The 19,345-nt window shown below is 44.0% G+C and overlaps 1 protein-coding gene across 1 annotated transcript in view; it reads left to right on the top strand.

The window, feature by feature from the left end:
* NLRC4 (NLR family CARD domain containing 4) overlaps window positions 1–18,127 on the top strand; it is a 32,649-nt gene extending 14,522 nt beyond the window's left edge. The window contains exons 4-9 of the mRNA XM_084900660.1: window positions 194–2,188; window positions 5,004–5,096; window positions 6,905–7,075; window positions 9,333–9,425; window positions 9,903–10,070; window positions 17,520–18,127. Coding sequence (XP_084756786.1) covers window positions 194–2,188; window positions 5,004–5,096; window positions 6,905–7,075; window positions 9,333–9,425; window positions 9,903–10,070; window positions 17,520–17,812 — 2,813 coding nt within the window. The 3' untranslated portion in view covers window positions 17,813–18,127. The remainder of the gene's footprint in view (window positions 1–193; window positions 2,189–5,003; window positions 5,097–6,904; window positions 7,076–9,332; window positions 9,426–9,902; window positions 10,071–17,519) is intronic.
* The last annotated feature ends 1,218 nt before the right edge of the window (window positions 18,128–19,345 follow it).

A 19,345-nucleotide genomic window follows, 5' to 3' on the forward strand; every position in this document is an offset into this window, starting at 1 on the left:
CAGAAGTCTAGAGGGGAGGAAAGGTAAAAGGTGACAGGGAAAAGCAGGAATACATGTTTGGAAGCCCTTGTGCCAGCTGAGAACTGGGGGAGGGAATGAAAACCATCAGTAGAAGATTCTCATTCTCCTGAACTCCGGGCTCTGGGGGAGACACAGAACTGGGTCCTCGTTAATGTCACCTCTTCTCCAACAGGCCTTTTTTATCAGATGTCAGAAGGAGACTTGGATGATTTGGCTCAAGATTTAAAAGACTTATACCACTCCCCATATTTTCTGAACTTCTATCCCCTGGGTGAGGATATTGACATTATTTTTAATTTGAAAAGCACCTTCACGGAACCCGTTCTCTGGAGGAAGGACCAACACCATCACCGTCTGGACCAGCTGACCCTGAGTGGCCTGCTGGACACTCTCCAGAGCCCCTGCATCATCGAAGGGGAGTCGGGCAAAGGGAAGACCACTCTGCTACAGCGAGTCGCCATGCTCTGGGCCTCGGGAAAGTGCGGGGCCCTGACCAAGTTCAAGTTAGTCTTCTTTCTCCGTCTGAGCCGGGCCCAGGGCGGACTCTTTGAAACCTTGTGTGACCAACTCCTGGAGATCCCTGACACCATCCGAAAGCAGACGTTCATGGCCATGCTGCTGAGGCTCCGGCAGAGGGTTCTTTTCCTCCTGGACGGCTACAACGAGTTCAAGGCCCAGAACTGCCCCGACATCGAAGCCCTCATCAAGGAAAACCACCGCTTCAAGAACATGGTCATGGTCACCACCACCACCGAGAGCCTGAAGCGCATCAGGCAGTTCGGGGCCCTGACGGCCGAGGTGGGGGACATGACGGAGGAGAGTGCACAGGCTCTCATCCGGGAGGTGCTGGTCAGGGAGCACGCGGAGGGCCTGCTGCTGCAGATTCAGCAGTCCCGGTGCATGCGGAATCTGATGAAGACCCCCCTCTTTGTGGTCATCACGTGTGCCATCCAGATGGGAGAGAGCGAGTTCCACTCCCACACGCAGACCACGCTGTTCTGCACCTTCTACGACCTGCTGGTGCAAAAAAACAAGCACAGGCAGAAAGGGGCAGCTGCCGGCGGCCTCGCTCGGAGCCTGGACCACTGCGGGGACCTGGCCCTGGAGGGCGTGTTCAACCGCAGGTTCGATTTCGAACCGAAGGATGTGTGCGGCGTGCACGAGGATGCCCTGCTGACCGCTGGCCTCCTCTGCAAATACACGGCCCAGCGGTTCAAGCCCACGTACAAGTTCTTCCACCAGGCATTCCAGGAGTACGTAGCAGGACGCCGGCTCAGCCGCCTGTTGGCCTCCCGGGAACCGGAGGAGGTGGCCCGGGGGAAGGGTCATTTGCAGAAAATGGTTTCCATCTCAGACATCACGTCCAAGTACAGCAACCTGCTCCTGTACACGTGCGGGTCGTCCGCCGAAGCCGCCAGGACTGTCCTGAAGCACCTGGCAGCCGTGTGTCGCCACGGCAGCCTGCCCAGCTTGCCCGTCCCCAGGAGGCCTCTCTGGAGGCAGGAGTCCATGCAGCATGAGAAAAGCACCACCGTGCGGGACATGCTGCAGGCCATCAACATCAGTTCCTTTACCGAGTGCGGCATCAACCTATTCCACGAGAGCGCGTCCGAGGCGGACCTGAGCGAAGAGTTTGAAGCTTTCTTTCGCGGCAAAAGCTTGTATATCCACTCGGAGAACATCCCCGATTACTTGTTTGACTTCTTTGAGCGCTTGCCTAACTGTGCGAGCGCCCTGGACCTGGTGAAGCTGGACTTCTACGGGGGAGCCGCGGCCTCGTGGGACCAGCCCCCCGAGGGCACGAGCAGGCCCCGCGGGGAAGAGGCCTCCCGCACCTACATCCCCGGCAGGGCCGTGTCTTTGTTCTTCAACTGGAAGCAGGAGTTCAAGGCTCTGGAGGTCACCCTCCGGGATTTCAGCAAGCTGACGACGCAAGACATCAAATACCTGGGGAAGATCTTCAGTTCGGCCGCCAGCCTCCGGCTGTCCGTGAAGAGGTGTGCTGGGGTGGCCGGCAGCCTCCGCTCGGTCCTCAGCACCTGCAGGCACATTCACTCCCTCGCGGTGGATTCCAGTCCCCTCGCCACCGAGGACGAGCAGCACATCACCTCCGTGGCAAACCTGAAAACTCTGAGCATTCGCAACCTCCAGACTCCGCGGCGGCCAGGTACTGTCAGCCTCAGCAGTGGAAGCCGTCATGGAACCTGGCTAAGTACCGTGGGAATATTAGACAGCCTATTGTTTTGCTTTAATTTTCTTTTCTTTTTTTAAAAAAATATTTTTTATTGACTTTTTTTTTTACAGAGAGGAAGAGAGAGGGATAGAGAGTTAGAAACATCGATCAGCTGCCTCCTGCACACCCCCTACTAGGGATGTGCCTGCAACCAAGGTACATGCCCTTGACCGGGATCGAACCTGGGACCCTTGAGTCTGCAGGCCAACTCTCTATCTACTGAGCCAAACTGGTTTTGGATGCTTTACATTTTCTAATAGCTTTTCCCAGGCTCCAGGACTTGAGAAGGAGGTGGGAGGACTGGAGGAGGATCCGTGTGGGAGGAAGGCTGCCAGGTTGGGAGGCCCCAGGGAGGATTTCCAGGGTTGAAGCTATATAGTTTGAGTAGCTATATAGTTTATATCTCAAAGTGTGTATTTTCGTGTGTGTGTGTGTGTGTGTGTGTGTGTGTGTGTACTCTGTGTTTCATGTACCCACAACTGTAAACCTACTTCCCCACTCTTTCTCTCCCCCGTGTACAGAGGATAAGCTTGTCTTGAGTGAATTCTCCCCCCTCTCAGCATCTCCATCTCCACCCAGCACCCACTGCTTCCCTGCCAGAGGCTCCCCTCCCCCCAGCAAGTCTGAGAGGAAATCCAGCCGGTAAACTCATCTCCTGCAGGAGCTGGTGACTAATTGTGTCACTAGATTCTTATCTTGGAAAGTGCACCACAAACCCAGCCCCATCGCCACCCCAAGTATTATTTATTTTGAAAAGAGATTTGGGAAACAGATTTTGTTTACCATGAATCTCAGACTCCAGACACACACATGCAGGGGCAATCCTTTTGGGCAAAGGCGAGTTTCCCCCAAATTCAAAGTAACACTACTACAGAGGAGTGTCTGCTTTCTGTGCAGATCCGCCCAGTGGCCAGGAGCTGCCTGGTGTGAAGCCCTGGCAGGGGCCTCGCCCTACTTGCCTGTCATCTCCTAGTAAGATTAGTTTTCATTCTCAAGCGACGTCCCATTGTGCTCGGTCTCACTTGTCACCTGCAGCGGAAATCTGCTGTGATTTAAGAATCTAGAATCTTTGGCACAAATAATTTTTGCAGCCTCCTACTCGATGCAGGAGTTCCTTCTATAAGATTCTAGAGAGTCACCCAGACGTTATTCGACTACCTTCCATGTCAGGAGGCTCACGCTCTCCTCTTCATGGCTATTCCTTTGTCACCATCACACACACTGGTCACCTATGTGCTGGACTGGCCTGCACCGTGTTTAGAATTTTCTGTTTCATGCTTTGTTCTTAATTTTTAAAATCCAGTGTCTGAGTAGTATATTCACACAGTCCCAATGATAAAACAATCTAGAGTGAAGTCTCCTTATCCTTCTGCCATGGCTCTTCTTCCAGAAGGAGTTGCCAGCATTTTTTTTTTAATCATTCTTTTTCTTTTTTAAATATATTTTATTGATTTTTTTACAGAGAGGAAGAGAGAGGGAGAGTTAAAAACATCGATGAGAGAGAAACATCGATCAGCTGCCTCATGAATGGATGTTAGATTGTGTCAAATATTTTTTCTGCATCAATTTATAAGATCATGTAGTTTTTCTTCTTTAGACTGTTTTAGTGAATTACATAGATTGATTTCCAAATATTGAAATAGCTCTGCATTATCTGTATGGAGTCCATTTTATTGAATATTTTTGCTTTTTTTTCTCATGAGTGATATTGGCCTGAAAATTTCTTTTGTTTCATTCTCTTCATCTGGGTTTCATATTAGTTATTGGAGCTTCATAAAATATGTTGGGAATTGTTCCCTCTACTTCTATTTTCTAGAAGTGATTTATAGAATTGGTTTATTTCTTCTTTGAATGTTTGGTAAAATTTGCAAGTTAAATTATCTGGGCCTGCAGATTTCTCTTTTTAGAAAAATTTAAACTTTGTTCTTAATAGATTTATAGGACTCTTTAGGTTACCTATGTCGTGTTGGGTGAGTTATAGTAGTTTGTGGTTTTCAAGAAATGGGGCAATTTTACCTGTGTTGTCAAATTCACGTGTGTAGATTTATTTATATTATTCTCTTCCTATTAACATCTGCAGTTTTGTAGTGATATCTTCTCTTTTATTTCTGATATTGGTGATTTGTTTTTCCTCTTTTCCTGTCAGTCTTTCCAGAAATTGCTCAATTTTATTGATCTTTTTAAATACATTTTCACTGCTTTTCCCTACTGTGCATCTGTTTTGAATTTTTATTTATTTCTGCCTTGATCTTTATTAATTTCTCCCTTCTTGCATTGGGTTATTTTGGTCTTCTTTCTCTAGTTTCTTAACTAGTAAGTTTACGTTATTGATTTGAGACCTTTCCTTATTTCTAATATAAGCATTCAATACTATAGACCTCTCTCTTAATAGTTGGTTAATTGCAGCTTTTGATATTATATTTTTATTTTTGTGTTTTTCAAAAAGATAACCTAATTTTCCCCGAGACTTCCTATTTGATCTATGTTTATTTAGAGGTGTGCTGTTTAATGTCCAAGTGTTTGTAATTTCCTTGTTATCTTTATGCTACTGTTTTCCAGTCCAGTTGCATTACATTTGGAGAACATACTTTTAGCTAAAGATGATGCCTATTTCTGACCCAAAACCATGCATTTTGGTGTTAATTTCATGAGCATTTCTTGCCTATGGTAATAACAAAAATCTTTTCATTGGTAATAGAAATTTAATAAATGACAGCTGAACAAAGTCCAATTTATTTTCTTTTGGCAGGTGGTCTGACAGACAGCTTGGGTAATTTGAAGAATCTTATGAAGCTTATGCTGGATAACATTAAGATGAATGAGGAAGATGCTATAAAACTAGGTTAGATTTTCCCCCTCTTCTTTTATTAATGTACATTTGAGAATAAGAACAGTTAACTCAGTCTACACAAGGCAAGGATGTCTTTATGCATTTGTGACTGCATTGGTTTTCCTGGACACTTTTCTCCACCCTGATAGTGCCATTTATGTGCACCATTAGATGATAACCCTTTGGAGAACAGAAGACAGGATATGTTTTATCTTCCAGGCTGATTGACTCTGTTTGCATTTTAAAAATATATATTTTTCTTTATTGATTTCAGAGAGAAAGGGAGAGGGAGATAGAAACATCAATGATGACAGAGAATCATTGATTGGCTGCCTCCTGCAAGCCCCCTACTGGGGATTGAGCCCACAACCCAGGCATGTGTTCTGACTGGGAATCAAACAGTGACCTCTTGGTTCATGGGTGGAAGTTCAATCACTGAGCCACACTGGTGGGGCTAATTTTCCTATTTTACTGCTACTGGAACCTAGAATAGTTTATTGACCTGCCCAAGTTCTCACCAATTGGTAGACAAGGTGCAAAAACACCTACCTGAGACAATCTGGTTCTACTATTAAGGAATTAGAATAAACCAATCTAAATTTGCTATTCACCAAAGAGTTACTATGCAATAGGTTAGACAGTAAGCACACGAGTACTTGACAAACTAATACTTTTCATTGGCTCCTCACAATAGTCCTAGTACATAGGTATAATTATCCCTAAAACCATAGTTAAAAGGTTGAATAACTTGCTTACGCTCACACAATTATCAAGTATGGGATCCAGGAACCAAACTGACTGCAAAGCTCATGCTTGCAACCTCTGAGCTATGTGTACTCCTAAGACAACAATTAATATTCACCTTCTATGTGCCAGGACTGTCCTAAATACATTAAATACCTTATCCGCAACCTTCCCAAAGTGCTGCAAGGTAGCTAGTATTAAAATAGTACATTTCTTTCCTCTAGGTTAGAGTACCATCAAGATCAACCACTATTTTTAAAAAAAAATATATTTTATTGATTTTTCACAGAGAGGAAGAGAGAGGGATAGAAAGTTAGAAACATCAATGAGAGAGAATCATTGATCAGCTGCCTCTTGCACACCCCCTACTGGGGATGTGCCCGCAACCAAGGTACATGCCCTTGCCCGGAATCGAACCCGGGACCTTTCAGTCCGCAGGCCGACGCTCTATCCACTGAGCCAAACCGGTCCCGGCTCAACCACTACTTTAATGGTACAAAGGTATGCCTAATCAAGCCAAGGGACATCTTAGAATGTTTTCACTTGTACCACTGATATACGATCAATCTTTCTCCCGGTTAACATGCTACATTGGATATGGTCTTCATTGTAAAGCACCAGAAAGGCCCATATCATGCAGTCCCATCAGGGCTCTTTTGAGGCTGTTCCTAGAAGCACACCAAGGAACGTCCCCATGCTGCCCCTTGGAATTCAGATTCCACCCCTTCTTTGATTTTGGAAGGGTTTAAAGAGACAGTGCTCACTCAGAAGACCTATTTCTATGAAACAAGTTGTGGTAAAGGCACGCATGGATACCCATTAAAATACTGCACATTTGCTATAGGTTTTCTCATGCTATCAAGAGAATGACATCCACAAAAGAGATTGTATGGCCCAGAAGACTGGAAAGAGAGTTGAAAAAAAATCTGCTCTCTTTGGCTTTTTATAACTCAAGGTCTCTACAGAAAGAGCAAGGACTCGGTGCAATTGTTGATTGCCTTCTTTTCAGCCATTCTTCTATCGTTAAATCAAATTAACTGGGTATCCTAATGCATTTCCTTTCCCTCTATTTGCAGCTGAAGGTCTGACAAACCTGAAGAATATGTGTTTACTTCGCTTGATCCACTTGTCTGACATTGGGGAGGGAATGGATTATATAGCCAAGTCTTTGTCAGCCGAACCCTGTGACCTTGAGGAAATCCAATTAGTCTCCTGCTGCCTGACCGCAAGGGCTGTGAAGACCCTAGGTAACTTGCCTGCACTGACTGCGAACAGTGTGAGAGAACATGTGGTGCTTTCGTGGTAATTCGTGCACGCTAAGTCTCTCAAGCAGCAATTTAGTTTTTAGAGAAACTGGAAAAAATAATGAAGACATCTGGTTAATATCTAGTCTGTTTTTTAATGATTTTCTCCACAATTAGAATGAAAATGAATTATAGAGAACTTCAGACTAATTGAAGATATTATAATTTTAAGAAAAGGTGAAGAGGAAGAAAGTAAGAAGTAGGTGCTTGATGCTTTATAAGTATTTGGATAAATGAATAAATAAAAGATTGAGAAGCAGAGAGAGGAATTTCCTTAAATGCTGTCAGGCCTTCTAATTCTTACCCATTGCCCTGCTAAGACAGAGTTAATGGGCATTAAGATAGGCGTTGGGTATTTGAGTTTCCAAAGAGTGTGAGTACTAAGTATAAAAAAACTAAGTATGAAAAAATCTTTGCATATTACTGGATAAACTGGATTATGTTAAACTATGATGTTTCTTAAGTTTAGATTTTGGGGGGAAATAGTATAACCTTTTAAAAATTAAACAATATAAAACTGATGGGGAAAAGAAAAAAAAAAAAGAAACACACACACACACACACACAGCAGAAGAAAAAGGACTGATGGAGTCTGTAGGAATTACCGAGATTACTTATATGCTAAGATGAATAAAAGACTAGAGAAATCCATGATTGGAGAAGCTAGGCAAGCACTGGGAGGTGAGAATGGAGAGCACACTGGGAGGAGCCAGGTTTGGGACTGACAATAGCAACCATCCCCTTGTTAGGTGGAGCCCGTGGGCTTTCTAAAGCGCCAAACTTCAGAATGTATTTCACTCTGAGAAAAGGATCCATAGGACTGACTTAAAAAATAATCACTAGTCTTGTAACAAGATTATCATTCATGCAAAATGACTAATTTTTTAAAGGAGATTTTTCTAATCAGTCTTGATAGGAAAAACTTCAACTAGATTAAGCAACCATGATAACTATAGGTGTCCCCACTACTAGAAGCATTCTTATAGAAACCTTTCTTTTTTTTAAGTAAATTTTTTATAACTTTAAAAAAATATATTTTTTTTATTGATTTCAGAGAGGAAGGAAGAGGGAGAGAGAGAGAAACATCAACCATGAGAATCATTGATCGGCTGTCTCTTGCACACCCCCTGCTGGGGATCGAGCCCACAACCCAGGCATGTGCCTGACCTGGAATCAAAACCATGACCTCCTGGTTCATGGGTCGATGCGCACCCACTGAGCAACACTGGTTGGGCCCCATGAAACCTTCAATAAGCTATAGGGCATTAAGCAATTAAGCAATTACCATTCATCTTCATGGAAAATTTTCGAGCATTCCCATACTCCAAAATGACTTCTTAGACTTTCTTATACGTTAGGACACACTTGCTGACAGGTGCACAATAATCAAAATAAAGCACAGATGCTCGCAGACACAGCTCAAAGCTCTGGCGGCTTGACGCTGCAATGCGGACTGTGGTTCCCAGGAAGGGGCTTGGCTGTGCCCCTCTGGATGCCGCCATAAAGCTCTCTGCAAAACCAACATTGAACGCTAGTTTTGCTTTTCGCCTTCTTTGTAAAAGCAAGGCGAAAATCCTCTTTGGATTTCTTTCAGCTAGCGAAGTGCGGTAACTGAACTTTGGAAAGGGGACAAGTACCTGTATCTGTAGTGAAGAAAAGAAGCGGTTCTTAGCTAGAGTGGTGGCATTTTGTGACTAATGTTCTTATTAAAATTTTTATTATTAACATCACCACTGTAACTACCAAAATAATCTAAACAAAGAACAGTTCATCTCCTTGGTTCTTGTTCCTTCATCTCTCCTGCATGAGAGGAGCATTTAAGAATCAGAAGCAACCTCACATTTCCTCTAGTTCAACTTCCCCAGTCTAAAGATGAAGTCACGGAGGTTCAGAGAAATGGAGTGACTCTCCTATAGTGAGAACAAGTGTAGTCGGCGCTGCTTCAGGTTTTACTGAGCAATAATGGCCACTTTGCCTTTAGGCTAACGTTCATTGGTCACAATTTAGGACCAGGAAATACTTGTCCATTCGGTCACAGTCATGGGAGTAGCCAGATACTTTTGAGAACAGCTAATCAAATCTAATAAAGATTTGTATACTCTCAACAAAGAAGACAAGGGCTCAGAATTCTTATAAGGATGTTTAAAAATTAACCCTGATAGTCTTTTTCTTTTGGGTTAATTTTTTTTTTTTTTTCCAGCTCAGAATCTTCACAATTTGGCCAAACTGAGCATTCTTGATTTATCTGAGAATCACCTGGAAGAGGATGGAAATGAAGCTCTCCGTGCACTGAGTAAGAATGACCACTTTGCCTTAGGAAGTGGAGAAGCCCTCTCTTACACTGCTTTGGAGTCACCAGTTTTCACAGGCTCACTGCACCTGAGGCTCCCACCTGCTCACCTCCTTCTATGGAGCCAGTGTCTGAGAGTAGGGCATGCTTAAGACAAATTGGCTCAAGGAGTTAGTAATAAGATTTTTAAGACGTGATCAAGACATTGCAATTAAGGAATTTGGTGAGGATAAAGCAAACATCCATGATTTGCTGTTTGTTAAAAGTTGGTGTATTAGTACTCACAGCTTATTATACTATCCTGCATAGTGTTTGTATATTCTTGAAAACTTTCCATAAAATACTAACCAAAAAGCGAATTGATTCTCACTGCACACTGAGTAGGCTGAAGAAAGAAAGACCACTCCTTCTGCTTTATCACTTCGTCCTTCATCAGTTTTGAGATGGATCCAATTCCTAAACTGTCTCTGGTTCCTCCAGTTGACAGGCTGCACGTGTTGGAACAGCTCAGCATGCTGATGCTGCCCTGGTGTAGTGAAGTGCGGGTCAGTCTGGCCAGGCTGTTGGAACAACTGGAGGGCGCCCCACAGCTCATCAAACTTGGGCTGAAGAACTGGAGGCTCACCGATGCAGAGATTAGAATTCTCGGTAAGTACTCACGCAGAGCAAGGAGAAAAGAGGTTGTTCCTAACGAAGTTCTTTTTTAAAAAAATATTTCTTTATTGACTTCAGAGAGTAAGGGAGAAGGGGAGAGGGAGAGGGAGGGAGGGATAAAGAGAGAGAGAGAGGGAAAGGGAGAGGAAGAGGGAGAGGGAGAGGGAGTTTTTAAGTCACCTGCTGCATATTCAAAACATATAAAGGAAGTGCAACTTTAACTGGTGTCACAGAATATCTGTAAGTGGCTGTGCTATAATCCCAGAAACAAAAGGAGATATAGAAATGACTGGACAATGCCAGCCTCAGGCAGCTGCCGAAGGATCCTCATGCCACCTGTATCCGTTACCAAGTTCTGTGGACCAGACCACCCCCAAACGTGGGGCCTTAAAACTACAGACCTTACTTCTCAGCTCCTGAGGGTCAGGAGTCTGGGAGGGGCCCAGCTGGGTGGTTCTGGTTTAGGCTCTGTCATGAACTTGCCGTCCAGATAGGGCTGGGGCTGCTGGAGGATCTGCTTCCGGGGTGGCTGGCTCCTCCTCCCGTGGTTGGTGGGTGAGTGCTGGCTGTCACCTGGAGGCCTCTTTCCCACCCCTGGACTTCTCCAAAGGCTTCCTGAGCGTGCTCCCCACATGGCAGGTCACTTCCCCGGAGCAAGAGATCCCCGAGAGAACCAGGTGGAAACGGCAGTGTTTCTTATGATCGAGTCTTGGCAGGTCATTCCTGCTGCATCCTCTTATTAGCCAGGTTAGCCCTGGTCAGGGTGGAAGGAGATGATACAAGGGAGTGAATTCTAGGCAGTGAGGATCATTGGATCCACCTTGAAGGCCATTGTATCATCTAAGGCAGTGGTCAGCAAACCGCGGCTCGCGAGCCACATGCGGCTCTCTGGCCCCTTGAGTGCGGCTCTTCCACAAAATGCCACGTGTGGGCGCGCACATACTGTGTGATGGAAACTTCGTGGGTGGCCCATGCGCAGAAGTCGGTTTTCGGCCTGGGCGAGTCTATTTTGAGCCAAAGAGCTCAAAGGGCCAAAGAGCTGCATGTGGCTCGAGAGCCGCGGTTTGCCAACCACTGATCTAAGGCAAAGGATTAGTGAAACAGCCTCGACTGCCTTCATTTCCCTCACAGATGATCTAGCATCTATCTGCAGGGCACATATTTTCAGTGTACAATTCTGTGGCATTCAGTACATTCCCATTCTTGTGCACCATCACCATCATTTTCATCTTGTCCGACTAAAACTCTGCACACAGTAATCACTAACTCCCCACCTGCTCCTCTTTTTAAAACCTCCTCTCTTAGAGATGTGTCTGTCTCTAAATCCTTAGGCTGCCCAAGGGTTTTGCCTTCCCCAAAGTTGCTTTAAGTTATGGATTTTCCTTTCCTTTATTCTTTCTCTCCATCCTGGCACCCTGAGTCAACTTTCTTAGCACCTTCCCTTAATTCCTAACTCCACACCCACCTGCTCTACCTATGTACTCCCTTAATCCATCGAATCAGATCATCCTGGGTGTCATTCTTCAGGCCCCTCCTCCTTTCAGGGTGATATTGGAGGCAGATGGCTTCTGTGACAGACTAGTTAGCTAGCTAATAAATAATCCCTCTCAGGTATCCTCATACCTTAAGTGAGTTGGAAAGGATGTATCTTTTCAAAGAGGCCTTCGGGGAGTGTGTAGAATTAGCATTACATGTGACAAGAGGCATTTTTTAGGTAGAGACATTTTAGCATCTTCTAAATCTTTAAGTAGGTAGGTAGCTACTTAATCTGCCTACTTCTGAGCCTGGCCTGTGAGACCAGAGAGGGAGATGGTGTGTTTAACAAAATAAAAACTTAGCTAGGTGAAAAGACAAAACCACTGAGCTACGTGGCGATTGCCACGTGATTTTAATTGCCTCCATATGTAAATGAGAAAAATAAGCATAACAGAAGACCCCAGTATAATTATGGATCTAGCAGACTTACTGAATGCTTGTGGGTAATTGTGAAAGGTAGGATTACATAATAGTTCCGAGTGGCAAGTTAATTAAATTTAATGTTAGCACTTCTACTTAGTAAAAAAAAAAAAAAAGATATTTTCATTGATTTCAGGGAGGGAGAGAAAGACAAAAACATCAATGATGAGAGAGAATCATTGACTGGCTGCCTCCTGCACACTTCTTAGTGGGGATTGAGCCTGCAACCCTGCAATGTGCCCTTGGCTGGAATCGAACCTAGGACCTTTCAGCCTCCAGATCCACTGAGACAAACCAGCTAGGGCAGCAGGTCCACTTTCTTAAAGACATGCATGACCATTTCTGCAAATTCAGGCTCTAGCTGCCTGTTAATTGTCTTGTCCCCTTCCCATCTCCATCTCTTGCAGTCCCCATGACACTCCCCTGGCCCACAGTAGCAGCAGTCAATTTAGGCAATGACATTGAGTGATGGACATGTATACGGAGGCAGTAGCATCATGAAGCAAAATGTAATGAGACAGCCTCTCATTAAAGAAAGACTGCCTGATGAGATGCAGCGAGAACATGAGATGTGGGGTATGAAATTAGATACAGTGGTTGGCATGTGCTTTCTTGGAAAAATCCCAAGCCTGGATTGGTCTTAGTTTCCCACTTTTTCTGTACCTACAGTTTGGCTACTGGGGAAAAAGCACACAGTGTGGCAGATAGGTACAATATAGGTTCATAGCGACACTTTTCAACAGAAATACTTAGAACCAAATAGTAAGAAAACACTATATATCAACACTTGTGGCATGCAGCAAAAGCAGGGCTTGAAGAAAATTCTCTTAGCCTTAAATACTTAAAGATGAAGGGCTGAAAATGAATCTTTCTACATTAAGAAGCCAGTAAAAAAAAAAAAAAAAAAGTCAGTAAAAATAAAATAACAGGGAGTGAACATACAACAATAAACATAAAAGTATAGGCGTACCTCGCTGTATTGCACTTCGCTTTATTGAGCTTCATAGATGTTGAGTTCTTTCCATACTGAAGGCAACACCCTCCACCAGCAAAAAGATCCCAACTTCCTTGATTGTGGTGCTATGGAATGGAAACTGGGCCACCCATGGGTCAGGGCTGCCTGGCACTGCCTGAGCCAATAAAGCACACAGTGTGAATCCTATGAGTGTTTATTGCAATAATGCCGGCAGTACGGGAGTCAGCTGCCTATATGGGGTAAGGACAAAGAGTACAGAGGAAAGCAGGAACGAGAAGCATGAGGAAGTAGGCAAGGTTACGGGTAATGCGGGCAAAGGGACCAGATTGCTTCCGCAACAAGGTTGCTCACCTTTCCATGATGATAGGCGATTCTTGGAAAGGAGGATGGACTGCCTTCCGATGTTAATTCCCATGTCCTGGGGCGTACAGCCAGGTTAGAATGTGCTTTTTCTAACCAGAACAGAGCCATCACAGTTAACAGAACGTGAGTAATATTTCTTATAATTATAGCTAGTCTCCACTCTTCTATGTCTGCCCCTAAGAGAACCACACTCTCAGCATCTCTACGGTCTGCCTGTATAAATCAATGAAACAAAAAATAAAGATTAATAAAACTTAAAATTGATCCTCTAAAAAGAATAACACAATAGATAAAAATCAAGCAAGACTGTTCCAGAAAGAAAGAGTGACATAATTTCATCAGTCAGTACAGAGACACAAGCGCATGTTTGTAATAGCTTTACTGACTATTGCTCCAAACTGAAGGTGACTGAGATGTCCTTCAGTAGGTGAATGGATGAACAAACTGTGGTACGACCACACAGTAGTATATCATTCAATGGTAAAAAGAAATGAGCTATTAAGCCATGAAGAGACATAGGGAAATGTCAGGGGCTCAGGAGGAGGGGAGAGAGGGATAAACAGTTGCAGCTCTGGTTTTTTAGGGCAGTGGAACTATTCTGCATGATACTGCAATTGTGCGTACATGACAGCGTGCATTTGTCAAAACCCATAGAACTTTACTACACAGAGTGAACCTTAATGTATGCAAACTAAAAAAATCATTTAGGCGATCTGAGATACCTGAGAACAAAATGCAGACTGCGAAACAATCTAACTGTATTACAAACTATGAAACAATCTCACTGCAGGGAATGAGGGGCAAGGAAATGGACCTAATAACTTTGGAAATTATCTGTAAAACTAAAGGCAAAATAGCCCAGCCAGCATGGCCAGGCGGTTGAGTGTTAACCTATGAACCAGGAGGTCACAACTCGATTCAGGGTCAGGGCACCTGTCCAGGTTGTGGGCTTGATCCCCAGTCGAGAGGTATGCAGGAGCCAGCTGATTTTCTCATCATTGATATTTCTGCCTCTCTCCCTCACCCTTCCTCTCTGAAATCAATAACCATAGCCCCCGTCTAATGTATAATGTAATTTTCACACTATTTTGTAAGCCCAATAAGACAGGCAGAGTGACTATGTCTGCCCTTTTTTAGCTATCCCCAGCATCTAGCAAGCACAATCTATGGTACACAGTAGGCACTCAAAAATGTTTGCCGATTGAAAAACTGGTAAGAGCTCTGGCAATGCTAGAATTTTGTTTAGGATGCAGGAACCTGTGTTGGGCCAGGGGATGGTAAAGGATTAAGAAAAGACAGACAAGAGAAAAAAGCTGGGTCTGTGTGGGATGTTGCTGCCCTCTCTGGAGAGACGGCGCCACAGTTTGCAAGCTTTGTTTCATAGCGAGAGTCTGTTTTATTGCCAGATTTCACGAGGCAAAGTAAGGGCATGGTCAAGATGTTTACAACATTCTCAAGGCTTTCGAATCTACTCAATTACATGCACCTGATCAAGCTTTGTTTACTTGCACATGCCACAGCCTATATCACTCAGCCACGTGAAACCACAGGTTCGGACCATAATCTGTCCAGACACTGTAGCTGCTCTCCACAGGAGCCCTTCAAGGATCAGAATCCTTCTACCCGGAGCATTTGAGATTCTGCTTGGAATTTGGATCAAGCCAGTTCCATGCTCCACAGCCCACGCACAGCCCACAGCTTTAAATGTCAGATTCCTTTTCCCTCAGGACCAGTCTGCTCATCGTGATGACAAAAACACTGCCGATTACATGAACAGAATGCATGCCCTCAGATCCTGTGCTTGCACACGTTCTAACGAGTATCCAAAGAGTTCTTATTGATACCTTTCCTAAACCTCAGCAGATAGCCTCTATAAATAGTACACCTCTGAGAGTGGAATGGGCTTTAAATTCCTCTTTTTCAAGTTCCCTTTAGGTGGTAAAATCTGGTCTTTTAGTCAAGGAGAAAAGAAGTTGCTGTAAGGTGACCAGACCTCCCGATTTTTAACAATTTGTCCCGCGTCCCACGGCGTTTTAAAAAAGTCCCGATTCTTCAGGACTTTTTTAAAACGCCGTGGGACAGCCGAGACCGGTTTGGCTCAGTGGATAGAGCGTCGGCTTGGGGACTGAAGGGACCCGGGTTCGATTCCGGTCAAGGGCATGTACCTTGGTTGCGGGCATATCCCCAGTAGGGGGTGTGCAAGAGGCATCTGATCAATACTCTCTCTCATTGATGTTTCTAACTCTCTATCTCTCTCCCTTCCTCTCTGTACAAAATCAATAAAATATATTTAAAAAAATAAAAAATAAAAATAAAATAAAATAAAACGCCGTGGGACAAATAGTTAAAAATTGGGGCTGTCCCGCCAAAAGCGGGACATCTGGTCACCTTAGCCTTACAGACACTGACAACCAGCATTTTGACTGAGTGCATGCCACGCTGGGAAGCACGTGAAAAAGAGGCAGAAAGAGCAAGGAGAAAGCTACCTATAAGGGAAAAATAACGGCTCCTTATGAGGAGAAAGTGAGGCCATACATATGTGTTGGGCTGGTCACGGGCTATGCTGGTATAACAAGACCACACCATGGCTCACAGAAGACAAAGCTTATATTTCCCTGTCCTATCGGTCCAGGGTGGATCTGCTCTTTGCAGATCCAGAAACCTACATTTCTTATTCCTCAATTCCTTAGCGAATTATCTTTGACTTCAAGGTCATGGCTAGAACATCCACCTACCCTTTGGAGGAGGTACTTTAGAGTGACTTGGTCTGTAAGGAATGGAGGAGGTTCCTGAAGAGTCCAGGGAGGGTTAAAAGAACACGCCCTGAAATCCAAATCTTGAGATTCTGAAAGAGGCTTCCTTATTCAAGTTTACAGGGAGGGGCATTCCATATCCAAGAAACAACAGGTAGCGTTTGCTTCTCAGAAGAGACAATGATCTAAGATTGCTGGGAGTTTGACTCCAGTTTTGAAAATAAGTACTCACTATTTAATAGCATCTTTTGCACTTCAATTTTTAAGCAATCTTCCAGTCAGAAAAAGTGAAAAAAATATAGAATTCATTTATAATGGTTTGCTAATATAAAGGAATTATACTAAATAAATCAACTGTATTTATAGATGCTATTATTTTAAATACTTTTTATAAATTATATTAATTACTAGGGGCCCAGTGCACCTTGAAAGGAACTGTGGACTACTAGGCTGTGGTAGCCACAAAGGTGGGTCTAAGGCCCATCCTCTGTGCCCGCACCTGGCCCCACCCACTGCAGCCCTAGTTCTGTCTGCCTGCAGCCCTGCTCTGGCACAGAGCTATTGGGGCTGGTGCCATCAGTGGGTGTAAGTGGCAGCTGCTGTCTCAATTGCCCCTCAGGAGCAGGGGGAAGTGGAGAAGCCCTAAGGGGATCAGGGCCAGCAGCCACTGCTCACACCTGCTGATGGTGCCAAGTGATCGGGCCCAGCGCTGGGCACTGGCAGTGGGTGTGAGTAGTGGCTCCAGCACTGGCAGTGATTGCAAGTGGGGCCATGCTGGCAGAGGGTGTGAGAGGTGGCTGCCGGCCCTCATCTCCCCTCAGGAGCAGGGGGAGGCAGAGAAGCCCTGAAGGGCGATTGGGGCCGGCAGCCACTGCTCACACCAGCTGATGGAGCTGAGCGATTGGGGCCATGGCTGGGTGCCAGCAGCGGGTGTGAGCTCTAGGCGGGAGCAAAGAATTTTCAGTAATCACCAGAGGCTCGGCCTGATGACAGCGACTGGTGCCCTGCCTTGGTCTGGCACCCCCACTCACCTGCTCCACTATCCTGTCGCCGGCCATGTTCTGCGCACACCCTCTGGTGGTCAGTGCATGTCATAGCAACCGATTGTTCAGTTGTTCTGGTGTTGAGTCTATTTGTATATTAGCCTTTTATTATATAGCATATTACATTAGTTAATTATACTAATTAAATACTAATTACTATTTATCAGATTCCCTTACACTTTAGGAATAATGTAACTTGAAAATACAATGAACCACATTCATAATCACTGCCCTATCTATAGAGAATTTCTAAAGTAAGGCACTGGTCCAAACATGACCATTTCTCTTAAAAAAAAAACCACAAAAAACTGTTCTGCTTCCAACTAAAATACTAATTTCTATTTTTTACCAGGTGCATTTTTTGAAAAGAACCCTCTGAAAAACTTCCAGCAGCTGGATTTGGCAGGAAATTGTGTGAGCAGTGATGGATGGCTTACCTTCATGGGTGTATTTGAAAATCTTAAGCAATTAGTGTTTTTTGACTTCAGTACTGAGAGATTTTTACCCGATGCAGCATTAGTCAGAAAACTTGGCCATGCGTTATCAAAGTTAACTTTTTTGCAAGAAGCTAGGCTTGTTGGGTGGCAATTTGATGATGATGATGTCAGTGTTATTAAAGGTGCTTTTAAATTAGTAACTGCATAAGTAAAGGGCAACCTGAGCCCATGAATGCACTGGGGAACTCCATTACTTTCAGCCTGGTGTTTTAAAAATCTCTGCTCATATAGTCCAAAGGTTGGCAAGTATATGGCAATCTATTATGCACCTAAAAATTATCCTTGTTGCCGGGACCGGTTTGGCTCAATGGATAGAGCATCGGCTTGGGGACTGAAGGGTCCCGGGTTCGATTCCGGTCAAGGGCATGTACCTTGGTTGTGGGCATATCCCCAGTAGGGGGTGTGCAAGAGGCAGCTGATTGATGACTCTCTCTCATCGATGTTTCTAACTCTCTATTTCTCTCCCTTCCTCTCTGTACAAAATCAATAAAATATATTAAAAAAATAAAGTTTTTAAAAAAATTATCCTTGTCAACAGTGTTTGTCCTGTTTTGTTTTGTTTTTACAAAGAAGGGAGAGGGATAGTTAGAAACATCGATCAGCTGCCTCCTGCACGCCCCCTACTGAATGTGCCCGAACCAAGGTACATGCCCTTGACTGGAATCGAACCTGGGACCCTTGAGTCCGCAGGCAACGCTCTATCCACTAAGCCAAACCGGTCAGAGCTCAACTCGCCCCTTCCAAATTGCCTCTTCCTTTACTGATATCAGGATGATGTGTGGCATCATCACTTCCTTAGCTGGCCTCTTGCATGGAAATCTTTCTTATTTTCACTATTTAGGAAAGAAAAAAAAAGAGGAAGCCAGGCAAATGAGACCAAAGGAGAGGAGGAAGTGGGAGTTTACTGATGACATGTGCTATAGTTCTGTGTTTCATGATTCCTAACTGGATTATCAGATACTTGAAGGGTTCTCTTCTTCATCCCAGGTTCCCTTGGTCTCAAAATAGGAGGTCATATATGCATATCCATGGACACAGACAATAGTGTGGTGAAGACCTGGGCCTGGGGGTGGGCTAGAAGGGGTCAATGGGGGAGGAAAGGTGGACGTATGTAATACTTTAAACAGCAGAGATGGAAAAAAAGATAGGTCACAAGAACTGATATACTGTATGCCCATTTACTTAGTACAGTGCCTGACATGTACTAGATTCTCAACAAATATTTGCTAAATATGAGACTTAAATTACCAATAAACAGTTATTAAATAAAGAAGCCAGGATTATTTAAAATCATAAAACTCAAAAAAATAAATAAATAAAATCATAAAACTCCATGTCTGTTTTTTATTCAAAAAGTTTAATTCAAACAATTTGGAATGTGAAAAGCATTTTCTTATATGAAAAGCAGATCAGACTCCCAAAAAAGATTGGCATTCTTTAGTCAAGCAAAAAATAAATTGGCAGTTTATGAACAGTAAATCAGTCTTGAAATTGAGTCCACCCCAGTTGCTGATCCATGTATGTAATTTCAATTGTGACTTTAAGGAAGAAATAAAAATGCACTCATTCTTTCATTACTCTATGGAAGCTAAGGCCACTTTGTCCTTATCTTTTCTTCAACACCTTTGTGACAGTGAGACTATTTTCTGGTTTTGATATTAACAAAAGGAGCATTGTGTAT

This window comes from Pipistrellus hanaki (genome assembly GCF_964339955.1).
Source record: "Pipistrellus hanaki genome assembly, chromosome: 12".
Classification (NCBI taxonomy): domain Eukaryota; kingdom Metazoa; phylum Chordata; class Mammalia; order Chiroptera; family Vespertilionidae; genus Pipistrellus; species Pipistrellus hanaki.